Source organism: Odontesthes bonariensis, chromosome 18 (genome assembly GCF_027942865.1).
Source record: "Odontesthes bonariensis isolate fOdoBon6 chromosome 18, fOdoBon6.hap1, whole genome shotgun sequence".
In the NCBI taxonomy this organism is placed as follows: domain Eukaryota; kingdom Metazoa; phylum Chordata; class Actinopteri; order Atheriniformes; family Atherinopsidae; genus Odontesthes; species Odontesthes bonariensis.
This window is the reverse complement of record NC_134523.1, coordinates 10,208,985-10,221,782: the sequence shown is the minus strand read 5'-3', so window position 1 is coordinate 10,221,782 and position 12,798 is coordinate 10,208,985. Positions and strand designations below refer to the sequence as shown.

The window sequence follows — 12,798 nt, the reverse complement described above, 5'->3', positions numbered from 1 at the left end:
TTGTCCATTCACTTTGTTAATTTTTCAGTTCATTTCTGATTTATTCTGATCAAGTGTTGTGACTTTCAAAGCAATCTATTCAAAAAGTCAGTCAGTACAAGGAGATTTCTAAAATATGTTCGACAATCCATAAGAATATGTTTTAAGGCAAGCAGCAAATGAACACAAGCAGAACCAAACGAAGAGAGGAAACAAAAGTGAAGTTTGACCGCATTAAATGGGTCAGGTGGGAAATTGACTTACATTTTCTGCTTGATAGTTGTGTCTAACTCCATTGCTACACCTTCTTGCCTCCAACTGTAGACATTTCTGCCTGTTAAAACAGTCGGTGGTCCTTTTTTTTCTTTTTTTCTTTTTTTCTAAACCAATCAGGTACTTTCGTTAAGGAATAGAGAAAAGCATCTTCAAGAACACAAAATCAACATGCAACTTTTGTTTTATTGAACTGCAGGAAACTGCATTGGATTTGCACATACTGTCATTCAACTTGTCTTTAAACAGACTGTTTATTTCTTTTTTTAAAATGTAATTGGAGTATGTATGAAATGATAAACTAATAACACTGTTTTGTAAAGGATATCGCCAGAAATCGCCCCCCAAAAAACTTGATTTTCATTGCAGTTCTGGTTTGTGTCAAATCTCATCAGTTTCAAGGACTTCTGTGTCCAAGCTAAAACCAAAGCAGAATGTGGCAACTTGAACAAAAAGTACTTTTTGAGACATTTGATATGAAATTATAACTAGATCTTGCCTGGTACACATGACATAGCCAATCTGTAAAGAGGCGGGTGCTTCTGGCATCACTAAATGCTTCTAACTTGATTACACAGTAGCAAGTGCAAGAAATGAATTTGCATTGCAGCATGGCGTATCCGTGAAAATCCAGAAGAGTGTACTCATCGTCTCAGGTCCATGATGTGACCTCAGAGTAATTCCTAAAATGGTTGGAGCATTGCATACATAGTTTCTCTTCAACAGTACAATCAGCTGGAAGGAAAATGAATAGAATGTAATTTTCACTTTTTGAGACAGCAGCTACATTGCACATTTCTGTTCATGTTTCTGCATTTGGCAGACGCTTTTATCCAAAGCGACTTACAAATGAGGAAATAACAGTACAGCTGACATCAAACTTTATGTGACCTCCAGTCATTTCCTACCCAAATGCTTAGAGCAATGCTCTTCTCTCCCTGCAGCTATGCAAACGTGAAGAAATGCAGCAACGAGGGCCGGGCCCTGATGCAGCTGGACTTCCAACAGTTCCTGATGAAGCTGGAAAAGCTGACTGACCTGCGACCCATCCCTGACAAGGAGTTTGTTGAGACCTACATCAAGGCCTATTACCTGACTGAGAATGATATGGAGCAGTTTATCAAGAACCACAGGGTGAGAATGTGAAGCTGGCTCGTAAATAAGAGGATGTTGTCCAGGTGTTGGACAGCTGGGCTGAAATGTGAACATCTGCATTTCTGTGAAAGTTGTATTCCTTCAAAGACACGATGTTCTGACTGACCCTGTGCGTGTTTCTTTAGGAGTACTCCATGAAGCAGCTAGCCAACTTGGTGAACGTTTGCCTGGGTTCACATATAAACAAGAAGGCTCGTCAGAAACTTCTAGCAGCCATCGATGACATTGACAGACCCAAGAGATAGAATTGTGAACGAATCAAGCCCCCCCCTCCGGCATGTAAACCAGCCCTCAAAGATGGAAACCTCAAGAGAGACGAACCCATGCGAGGTGGAGCTAAGCTTAGCTCAAACGTCTTCATTTAAGGGAGAAATGCTGTGTTCAACATGCTGTACAGTGGTAGAGCCGCACTTAGAAAAATATAAATGTAATATTTATATGTTAGCCAGTTGGTATTTATATATCAATCTTGTCTTTACATGGTCAAAAACGTGAACTGCTGCTTGTTGAATTCTCTCTGTGGCAAGCACTCAAGCATGCTCTCCTGTTTCCATACTCACACTTATTCAATTATTCTGCAAGTTGTTCGCAGCCTAAAGGACTTCCGTCTCCTCTGTGATTTAGTTTCTTTTCCCACATAAACTCCAACAAATAAAGGATCCAACGATGTGGCTGCCGCTTGACTTTGAAGCTCTTTGTGACATTCTGTGTCTTTTTTTATCCGACTCGACACCTACCTTCATGCTCAAGAAAACGAGTGGAAATGTAAAAGTTGCTCAATTTGATTTGCATAATGATTTCAGCCTTGCAGACGGTGAGCAAACTTTGTTCGTCGTGGCCCTCTTTCTGAATGTGTTCACTCACATTGGATCGGTGTTATTGTTCACTTTAATGACTCCATTATTATTATTCCAGCTCATACTGTAAGCTCGCTGTATATTGTCTGGCTTCAGGGTGTTTTCCTATGCCCGACTTGATTCTCTGCTTCTCTGTGTTGTTTGTTTTTGTTCACAAATGAGATAAATCTAATATAAAGACGATGATCCTGAAAGTAATATAACTTGCTGTGGTTGGCATTAACATTGATAAACGATATCCGCACCAGCTGCATTTGTCTGCCACCTGTCATGTCTGAGGAGGGAATTGTTTTATCGCTCGTGAGGAGTTTTTGAAAGTCTTTGTGAAAGCGCTTATCTGTCACTTTGACCTTTTTGCTGAGTCATCTACATTTTTAATCCGTTTTGTAGATTTGTGAGTAGTTAGTTTTTGCTTTCTTCTTCTAACTTCAAGGGGAACGCATCAACTTGACCAAGAGTTCCCATTATACCCATCACATTTGGTTTTTTTATAATCTAAAAGGATATTGCCCTTAGAAATTTCCCAAATAATAAAGCCACCGTTATTGATGTATTCACAGCCTCACAGATCTTTGGTCAGATTGACAGTGTTCCAGCTGTTATTTGTTCTTTTACTTCACTGAATTATATGTGGGCGTCTGTCCAGCTTTTCAGGTTTGGAACAGGTGAATTAGGTTGAAAAAAATAACATAAAACTTCCCCAGTTTATTTTTTAGAAGTGCATTCAATTGTATTAACATTGCATTTCTTGGGCTTGGAATTTTATGTTTAAACATGATGATGAGATGTTGTATAATTTGATTTGTTGTGATTATCGTACTTCCACATTCTTGTATTCTTGTAGATCCTCTCTGTAAAACTGCCTTCTTATTCTAAAGCGGCAGAACAAATTCTAGTGTTACAATAATTATTTTAGATTAAGAAAGAGTACACAAAGCACATTTTCTTTTTTCCTTTTTTTTGTTTTTTTACCGTGTGTTTTGACTCATTTTTGAGTTCTTGTATAAGAGAAAATCTTGGATTAAATTGGCTGTGTAGATTACACAAGTTTCCCATAATGATATATATACCATAATGATGGGTATTAATTAGCCCCTTTCAATCATTGAAACTTCCTCATTAGTTAAGGTGGAAAAATAGAAATAGTGGCTGCAACATGATGAATGTTTCTCATGGGATTTTAATTTCTCCATCATATAGATTAATCTCTCACCAGCAAAAAGAAAGAACAAAACAAAAGATTTATTTTTTTTTCCTCTTTTCCTTTGGTTTTTGGGCTCCTCCGCTTAACCGTTTTCATAAGTTCAGCCTGGGCCGTCCAGTAGAGAAGTTTGTCAGACTAACTTACAGTCACGTGGAAAAAAAACAAAAAAAAAACCAACAACATGAAGTTACAGGTTTTGATACAGCTTTGATATATCTGCAGGAAGACTGCTGTAAATGTGAATGTTTTGAGCAATGTCTATTTATTTCTCACCTGGTGTCTTGTTTTGATTTTCTTATGACGACTGCTGGTAGCGTGCTGCAATTTAACGCCTCTCTTGTAACTCCTGAATTGGATACAAATATTTAAATTGTCCAACTATGTAGAGAGTCAAGTGCACTATATTTAAAATCTTTGATGAGTGTTGGAACTGTAGGTAGAACCAGGATGTTTCTAACCCAATAAACACACTAACAATGGACACGCCTTGACTGTATGTGTCACTTTGTGTCTGGGCTGTTTTGAACACACTCGGTTGGGATATTCGACCCTTTATAGAGGTCTGTGCCTCTGCAGCTTAAGCAGTTCAACTTTTGCTCTGTATGAGTATAAATAAGCTTAATATTCCTCCTTTATTAAAACTGGCAGGGATGGCACTGGAAGTGAACCGACTCGCTTATTAAGCAGCAGTTAATCCTATGATCTGTGTGCACATCTCTCCAAGAGGGCGGTAACACAAATATTAAGCCTTTTTTTTTTTTTTTTTTTTCTGGATCTTATTCATCAGGGGACAAAAAAACAAAATATTTTTTAATTTTTCACTAGTGTCTGCAACAAGCTCGTCCCCACAGCATCTGACCTGGAGGGGGCACATCTTTGCTTTACTGGCTTTATAGTAAATGATGCCACGAAGGAGCGTTCCAAAAAAATCTATACATATGCAGTTATTCCTGGTACTTTCATTCTCGAACCACAGTTAACACTCATATTCACTGTGTCCGTTTGTCCTCCGCTGGTTTGTAAGTTCACACCTCAGTAGTATTGAACCATTCATCCCATGTGTGTGTGACATCCTTGCTGGCAGAGCTTTCCTCACCCTCCCACCCGCTAATTCATAACCCCCTTGAGGCCTATCTTCCCACTGTCCTCGTGTGAAATATCAGGAGTGCCCAGCTTGATCATGCCCCCCACGTTGGACTGTGGCCCACTTACCCTTTCAGATAAAAGACCACACTCTCTGTGCTTCTGCGTGTCTGCATCTCTGCCAAATTCCGTGAGGCAAGCCTGTTGAAATCACGATCACCAACCCACATGGCCTCGATCCCTTCGCTGTTCACACAGACTTCATTTGTGTCTATTCACACATGTTTAATTGAGAACAATCGCTGGCAGAACCTATTAGCAGTGTTTACTTTGCAATGGTGCCTGATAGGATGAGATGTGGCGGGAACGACTGAGAGGGAATGCGTTTAACGTGAGGAGCTGCAGACGGTTGTACAAGAAAGAAGATGTCAAGCTGGCAGAACATACAACTGAGAAAAAAAAAAGAAAAAAATGCATGTTTTCTGATGCACGGGAAAGTCTTTGGTACCATGAAGCATTCTTCTGAATATATTCAAGTAAACCTTAGTGAGCAGTGCATGAGTGAGTAAAAAGGACTGATCTCTCACTCAGCCAGGGGCTAACTTCTTATTAAGCATTACACCCTTTTAAAAAGGTGTCATAAGAATATTTATAGGGCTTAAATCAAAAATTTCAACAATGTGAATGGTCAGTTCTTCGTAACACCCTCTTTGGCATGTATCACAGCTGATAAATGCTGTTTCAAGCCACTAGCAGTTTTTTCTTTGCTTTTCATTCTTATCTTATTATTTATCCCCTTAACATCAACTCTCGGTTGGGGAACTGTGAAGCTCATGGTAAAACCTTCAGTGGATTCTAGCCTTTTAGGGGTGTTTTTCCATTATCATCCGATTTTGGAAGTCATGTTCTTTTCATCCTCACCTTTTATACGAACAGTGTGGTGTTAGTTTCCTGAATTTGCTGGTATATACTACCATCCATTCTTCCCTCTGCCACTGACTATAACACAAGGCCAATGCCTTACTTAGCAGTTTGAAGGAAGTAGTTCATCCTTTTCTCTTCAAACAAGCTGTTTTCTCGGATAGCTGTCATTATCCTCCAGCCCTCAGCTTCATCTTCACCATCCCAGTTTACTGACCTCTTTCCAAACTACACTATTAACTAAGGATATGGATCACTGTTATTATGTGTGCAAAATACAACATTCTGCTGGGTTGAGGGACACTTTCTTTGACTCCTCCTGTTGTTCAAATTGTGTCATGCTGACATTCTGCTTAATATGTGAACACAAAATAAGAAGCCCAGGGATAAAGAGCTCCATAGTTTGTCTTCCACATCAGGACAGCTGTCACTCAGTGTCAGACAGAGAGGAGAGGGACACAATGAGAGTTCATCTCAAGAGACACAGGCCTGGAAAACAATTTGGGGTGTCAGGCAAATTGGAACTCTCATCCACACATGAAGACCCTTTAATCCCAGTGTCTCACTCTGTAAGAGCAGAAAATCGAAAAGTGCGCCCAGGGAACTGTGCACGGTTTAGACAAACCCATTCGCTCTCTCATAATGACAGTTGCGTGTTCACAGAGCTTTTCATTAAAGCACTCTTATTGAATTAGCCCCGTCACTAACAAACCTGCCAGGGGAAGCCAGGGGAACTTCTGTTTATCCAGAGAAATGGCAGACATGTCAACCAGTCCCCAGGGAGGGCAGCTCAGATATGCCCATGGTGTGGAATTGAATAGGGGCATGCCAGTTGATGCACTGTGCAAATGTGTTCAGGCTGATCAGGGAAAGTAGAGTAGTAGTAAGCCAGCAAAATCGGTAAAAGTTTGAATTAATTCTATACACTTTTCCAAAAGCATGAAACCGCATGATTTATTTTCCGTTCAAAGACAGCCCTCATTTTGCAGTAATTAATGAACACGGTGGCAGTATTTTTTTCATCTTTTTGACTGACATCACGGATGAAAGCGGATAAGTCTGCTGTATAAACTTTAATGATGGCCCTCTGAGAACCTTCCTTCACCAGTTGCTGCCAATTTGTTGCTTGACTGGCTGTGCTTGGGTGGGAACAAATGTTTTGTGTGGTTGTAAACACGAGTGGGGCAGAAAATCCGCTCAAGAAACATTAAGGGTCTGTTTACAGCTGACAGGACGCCGAAAGGAGAAGTTCACTGCGCAACCTTCGCTTGAAGTGAAAGTTGTTGAAAACCATTCGGGAGATTCAGTGAGTTGACCTCAAGTTTTAGGGCGACGATTTGCTTTGAAGCAGCGGTAATTAAACACGGCAGAAGAATCGTTGACTTTACTTGTGTCCTGATTCAAAAGAATGTACAAATTTTGCATTTATATTTCTTCTTAAAACAAGAAAAGTCTACATACATGTGGGACGTGAAACTATTTATTCCAGTTCACACACATTTTACAGGCTGCGGGGTCAATGGTCCTGTCTCTGAGGAATCTGTATTGATTTATCTCTTCTGGACACATGTTTTGGTCTAAACTACCAGTTTTCATACAGCTTGAAATTGAGGGACAGTGTTTTTATCAACATTTCAAAGTAAAAAAAAAAAAAAGCTTTATTGTTCCACACAGTGACTCGGATGAATGTCTCAGGTCATCAGTTCGCTTGCAGCAAGGATTACTTCTTCTTCATATCTTCGTTTCATAATCTCAGTTCCAGGCAAATGGCCTCCTAATGCAATAACGGTTAATGACATTTTCATTTAGAGAGCACTGGAGATTAACTTATCTTGATGGTCAATGCCTGTCTGAACATGAAAAAGGATGACTGTACCTTGTTGCATATTTATTGCTGGAAATAATTTGGGCTGACCTACATTACATAAACCCACTCTATAATATCATGCTTTCTCCTTTTCTTTTAATGCTTAAAATGTCATTTAGACTGCGCTTTCCTTGCAGATCAACAGAGGACAGTTGTACGATAGTGCAGCGGTTCCCTAAGTTGTTGTTTCGGAGATTCGGAGAGCTCAGAAGTGACATCACTGAAATTGAGGAAAGATTTCTTTTGTAAGCCTCTGCAGGGGTTCTCAACATTTTCTCAGTCACAGTCCCAACTCTGCAGAACAATCTGGTTCCTTATTCAGCACCCCTGCAAAGGAAATGCAAAATTTAAGGCAATAATTTAGACAGCTGCCTGGACATGTCACTCAGAACCAAAGGACCACGGTCACACTTGGGGAAAAGTTGAAATTTCACTGTCATAAATATTTGTGTCCAAAAGTACAAAGTTTCAAGGCACTTCATATGAAAAGACAAATCTGAGAACACAGACATTCAGGACTTTATGCAGTACACGATGACATACTGAGAAACATTGGTCTCCTTTACATGCATGTGCGTGTGCCATCGGTGTAAAAACTCCAGGACTGATCACTCTCTTATTCCTTACGAAAACGTCTGCTCCAAAGATGCTGAGGTGAAGCAATGACACGCTGCACTTAGATGATGGCAGCGCTTGCGTCACGCCAGTGATGAACCGTGTCCTCGTTCGTGCTACTTTTTCATGTATTTGTTTAATTGCTTTTCTGTTCCAGTAACCAATACACCGCTGCCCTGAAGCCCTTTCAGAGAAACCCTGAATATTTATTAAGATTTTTGTTTGTTCTTGCACTGACCTGATTTTGCATTCCCGACAACAAACAACTAATTTCCACCGTCTCTAATAAGTGTGGCACGAATGAGGTCTATAAACACACTAGAAGAGTGTGACTCACACTAATGGGTTGAATATTTTTCTTTACCAGTAAACAAATATTGACTACAAATACAATGACCTTTTCACAGAGCTGAAAAAGGGTGCTGACGTGGTGTGTAGTCAGACATGTCGTAAATAAAGGAGCCTTTGTACTTCATCAGTTGCAGTGTCTCACACAATGCTAATTGTGTTTGTGGGTTACTTGTGGCCCCAACATGGAAATGTTTCTCATGAGTGCGTGCATATATGTGTGTGTGTGTGTGTGTGTGTGTGTGAATTCAAACTTATTGCTGCGTACAGTAAAGGGGCCGTGAAACCAATGCCTCATCAAAGCTGACAGTATATTCAACACTGCTGATTGCAGGCTGACAAAAATCCAAGCAGACTCCTTATTAAGATGTGTTTAAATGACAGGAACCTTTTACAGACTGATACTGACGTCACAAATTGAGAAAAAAATTGATGGCTGTTTTTAACCTTCACCGGTTCAGACGGCATCCAGCACAGCATAATGCCACTAAAGGTCACTTTTGTGGACGGCATTCTGTCTGGACTGCTGCTTTTGAAAGAACAATGTGATGTGAATGGGAAACAAAAAAACAAACAAAAAAAACCTTCAGCTTTGAAAAAAACACAGCAAAAAATCTTCTGATTCTGATGGTTTCTATTAAAGCTCATATAGGTCTGCCCACCGGCGGGTGTGAAAGTGCATTTCATACCCGCCATGAGCATACAAATCAAAGTTTCACACAAAGGCCGTTTATTGTCCAGTCATGTGAAAAAGAAAGTATGCCCCCTGTCATTTGGAAGGTTTCACGCATCAGGATACACATCTGCTCCATTAAAATTAGGTAAATACAACCTGAGAGGAACAAAAGCACATGACACGGTATGACATAATTTATTTGACAAAAACTAATAAAAAAAAAAGACATATTCCATGGAGAACTAAGAAAAAAGCATTATTCAGCGGTTTGCAGAACCATCTTGAGCAGCAATAACTTTAAAATATTGTTTTCTTCACGACGTTATCAATATCTCACGTTGTTGTGGAGGAAGTTTGTCACTCACTCAGAATTACAGAGGATTGGGCAGACATAGACAGCCGTCAACATACTTCTTACAGGACTTGAATGCAGTGATGCTTTATTATTTATGCGCTGGATATTCAAAGTTACTTGATACATATACAAATGCGAGAATAATTGATTGCCTACATTCCAAATTTGAGGTGATGGACTGCAAAACATGAATTGTTTTTTGTTACCTTTACCTAACACAAATTTGTGCATCTGTTTTTAGAGCCACAGTGGCTTCTCATTGATGTTGGGTGTGTGCAAATATTTCCTAACTGGGCTATAGTGCAACATATCTCCAAGGTGTTTACTTTTTAGGCAGATGACCTACAGATCTGCTTCTGGTGCATATTCTATTGATCATTGCTCACATTCTGCTTCTCGGACTGAGGAGGACACTTGCCACATTGTTTAGATGTCTGGAATCATCCCAATGATGACATGTGGATGTTAGCGTTAACACGCTTCATTGGCTCCTTAACTCCTGGCTCCAGACCTCATAACTCACAATTTCCTATTTTGAACGATGTAACACTTTCAGTATTCTTAAAGATGACTTTCAGTGCTCTGTACAGGAGATGAAGAATGACTGTTGACATTTTAAACAGCTCTACAAATTGGTCGACACTCAATAGGGGATTGTATCGTGAAAGAGAAGCCTTGCTCTGTGTCATTTGTTTCGTCGATCTCACCCATTGTGTTCTCTTTTGTTTTTATATGACATGATTTTTTTTTTCTTCTAGTTTGTTTAGTTTTTGTCGTAAAGCATCTCTGGTTTGCTGTAAAAACAGTGTGATAAAAAATGTAACATTTCACCCATTGAGAATTGTGGGCATACACGGCTCGGCCACTGCATTTTAATCTGGTCTGAACTTTGACTGGATCAATGAGAAAACTGGATTCTTTCATTTTCCAGCAGTTCTGTTGTAGATCTGATGCGGAGCCTGGGAACATCGAACTACTGCTTGAGCCCGGTTTGGGGGATATTTAAGCTGTCGGACAGGTGACCTCACATTTGAATGTGGAATATTTTGGAGTTCATGATCGTCTCATGAACTGCAAGGTGCCAGTAAGAAACGTTTCAGGGTGTTCTTAGTTTTTCACACTACTTTTGCATCCTGTCTTAGTTTTTGTCAAATAGATTATGACACTATGTGATTTAAAGTCTGTTGTTGTTTATCTGAGGTTCTATTTAGGACCTGTAAAGGACTAGTTGATTCATACCATGTCCTGATAATCATACTTTCTTTTTCGCGTGACTGTATGTTCCATTTCAGTGACCGGGCTGTCACCCAACTATATGATATATAAGTTCCTGTTGGCTGTCCATGTTTCTCATTACTCAGAGGAAAGTGACCTGCTCATCAGAGTCTCTGTGACGGCGACGCTAAAGGAAGGTTTAAGTAGTGGACTTGCTTTTTTTTTAAGAGCAATTACTGCCAATCTTTGCCTGGCTCCAATACACTATGTGTCTGTGTGTGTCACAGAGTTACAGAAAAAAAGAAATACATATATATATATATATATTTCTTGATATGTGCAACTAATGAACAGGTATTCTGTAAGATGTGAAGAATAATATAGAAACTCAGATTATAATGAAAGGAGCTTCATTTTCATCACCTTCGTTTTTACCACTAACTTTTCGTTAATTCCACCCCTCTAATGTGAGTCTTCACCGTGGTTAATTCAGCAGTGGAGCCGTCACAGTCTCATCGTTCTTACAGAACAGAACCTCTGTAGTCAGAAATAGCTGTGGATTTGTTAAATACTATAAATAGACTGTTGACGTTTGTAACAAAGTACAATTCTGAGGTGACTGTGCCTGGCTGTCTTTTACTTTTTTCAGGGTTTTGGCTTTTTGAGTAAAAGATGAGCAGCTGGACGTCTACACTCCCCTCATCTCACAGTCCCTCCTATCTGGGAACACTTTGATTCTGACCATCAGCCCTTTTGATTACTTTGCACATACGCCCTTCGAGATTTGTCCGTTTTGGTCTCGATGTTGTTAATCAGGCGGATTTAGGTGTGTACCAGGGGAATGTGGATTATAGCCAGGCTGCAGAGTGAGCTCATTGTTGCCGAGCAGAATGCTGACAGCTTTTTCAGGGTCTCCCTTTGGATGTGCCAAGATGATGGAAACTGCATATGGTGTAAATCCTCCCTTCCAATCCCACTTAGGCTTCCATCAATATTATTCAAATATTCAAATCATCCCTGGAATTGTCTTGAGGTCTGACAATACTCCAATGTGGGTGCTTTAGACATCTGCCTTGTGCTTGGGCTTGAATTTTCTCCAACTGTTAAATATTTGCACAGGTGGCAGACGACTGTGTTCCTCTCACACAGAATAGGCAGAAAAGCCACCATGTTTTCTCTCTGTTAAAAAGAAAGTAATTTACCTCTATTTTTGCTTCTCTCTCTATCTCCCCCCAGTCATTCATCATCATAATTTATGGTTCTGTCAGGGTCACTGTGAGCAAATTGTTTTCATGCACACAACTTGTAACACTATTCCAGCACACTGGGTGGGAAGGGTATGATAAATACAAAGAATATTATCTTATGGCCTTTTGGAGTGAGACAGATTGATACTATCTGAGTCCTGATTTGAGTTTGATGGGTGATATTGGGTTGTGTGCCAGCTAGTGTGTCACTTGTGTGGAATATTGTTTTGTTTCTCTCCTCCAAACCCAGTAAGGCATATTACCCTGGGGTGGGGTAACCGTTTTAAAGTGGCTGATCACAGCCTGAGTACATGAGGTGCCTGAAGTGTTTGGGCTGTTTATGTTGAAGTGATCTATCTGTGTGTAGAGCACACAAACGCTGTGAGAGCTCATACTTTTGTAGCAGTGGAAGACAACATGCACACTGAGGTTCTGGGGTTCGTTTCAGCATTTAAATCGTCTTTTAATATTGGAAAGGAGCGCGTTCAAGCTTAAACGGTTTAGCTCAGATCGGAATATTTTTTAATATTTAACAGATTACTTTTAACCTCTTGGCAAAAGACTGAATGTACTTAAATCTAATACTATTATGTACTATCTCCTAGTACATCATTTTAAAGTAAGACATTGACAGGGTGTTTTTATCCCATTAAAAGGCACCGCCTGCTCATTAAGCTAAGATGAGGCTTTGGCAGTCTGAGTGTGGTGTGCATCACATTATTTCATATTATTTTCTTTGTGTTTCCTCCACTGATGGAGCAAGGCAGCTGGAAACAATGCAGCCAGACAGTTTTTCTGTCGTTTTTTTTTTTTCACCGTTGTCACATCATCAATTGTGACGAACAGAACTGTAGGCCATCATTCTACAAACTTGGTTCTGAAAAAGGTTCTGTATTGAATGTAGAAGAGCAAGAAAAGAATGAAATTCAAAGGAGCCGTAAACAATTTTATTGCTATATTAATTTAATGAGCGTGACTCCTCACCCGTTAAGCCACAAAAAGC

At 39.8% G+C, this 12,798-nt stretch overlaps 1 protein-coding gene across 2 annotated transcripts in view; it reads left to right on the top strand.

The window, feature by feature from the left end:
- The window catches only part of vps50 (VPS50 subunit of EARP/GARPII complex), a 100,594-nt gene extending 96,645 nt beyond the window's left edge, over positions 1-3,949 (top strand). For both annotated transcript variants that reach the window (XM_075450479.1, XM_075450478.1), the window contains 2 exons: positions 1,197-1,386; positions 1,533-3,949. In XM_075450479.1, coding sequence (XP_075306594.1) covers positions 1,197-1,386; positions 1,533-1,652 — 310 coding nt within the window. In that variant the 3' untranslated portion in view covers positions 1,653-3,949. The remainder of the gene's footprint in view (positions 1-1,196; positions 1,387-1,532) is intronic.
- Positions 3,950-12,798: the final 8,849 nt, after the last annotated feature.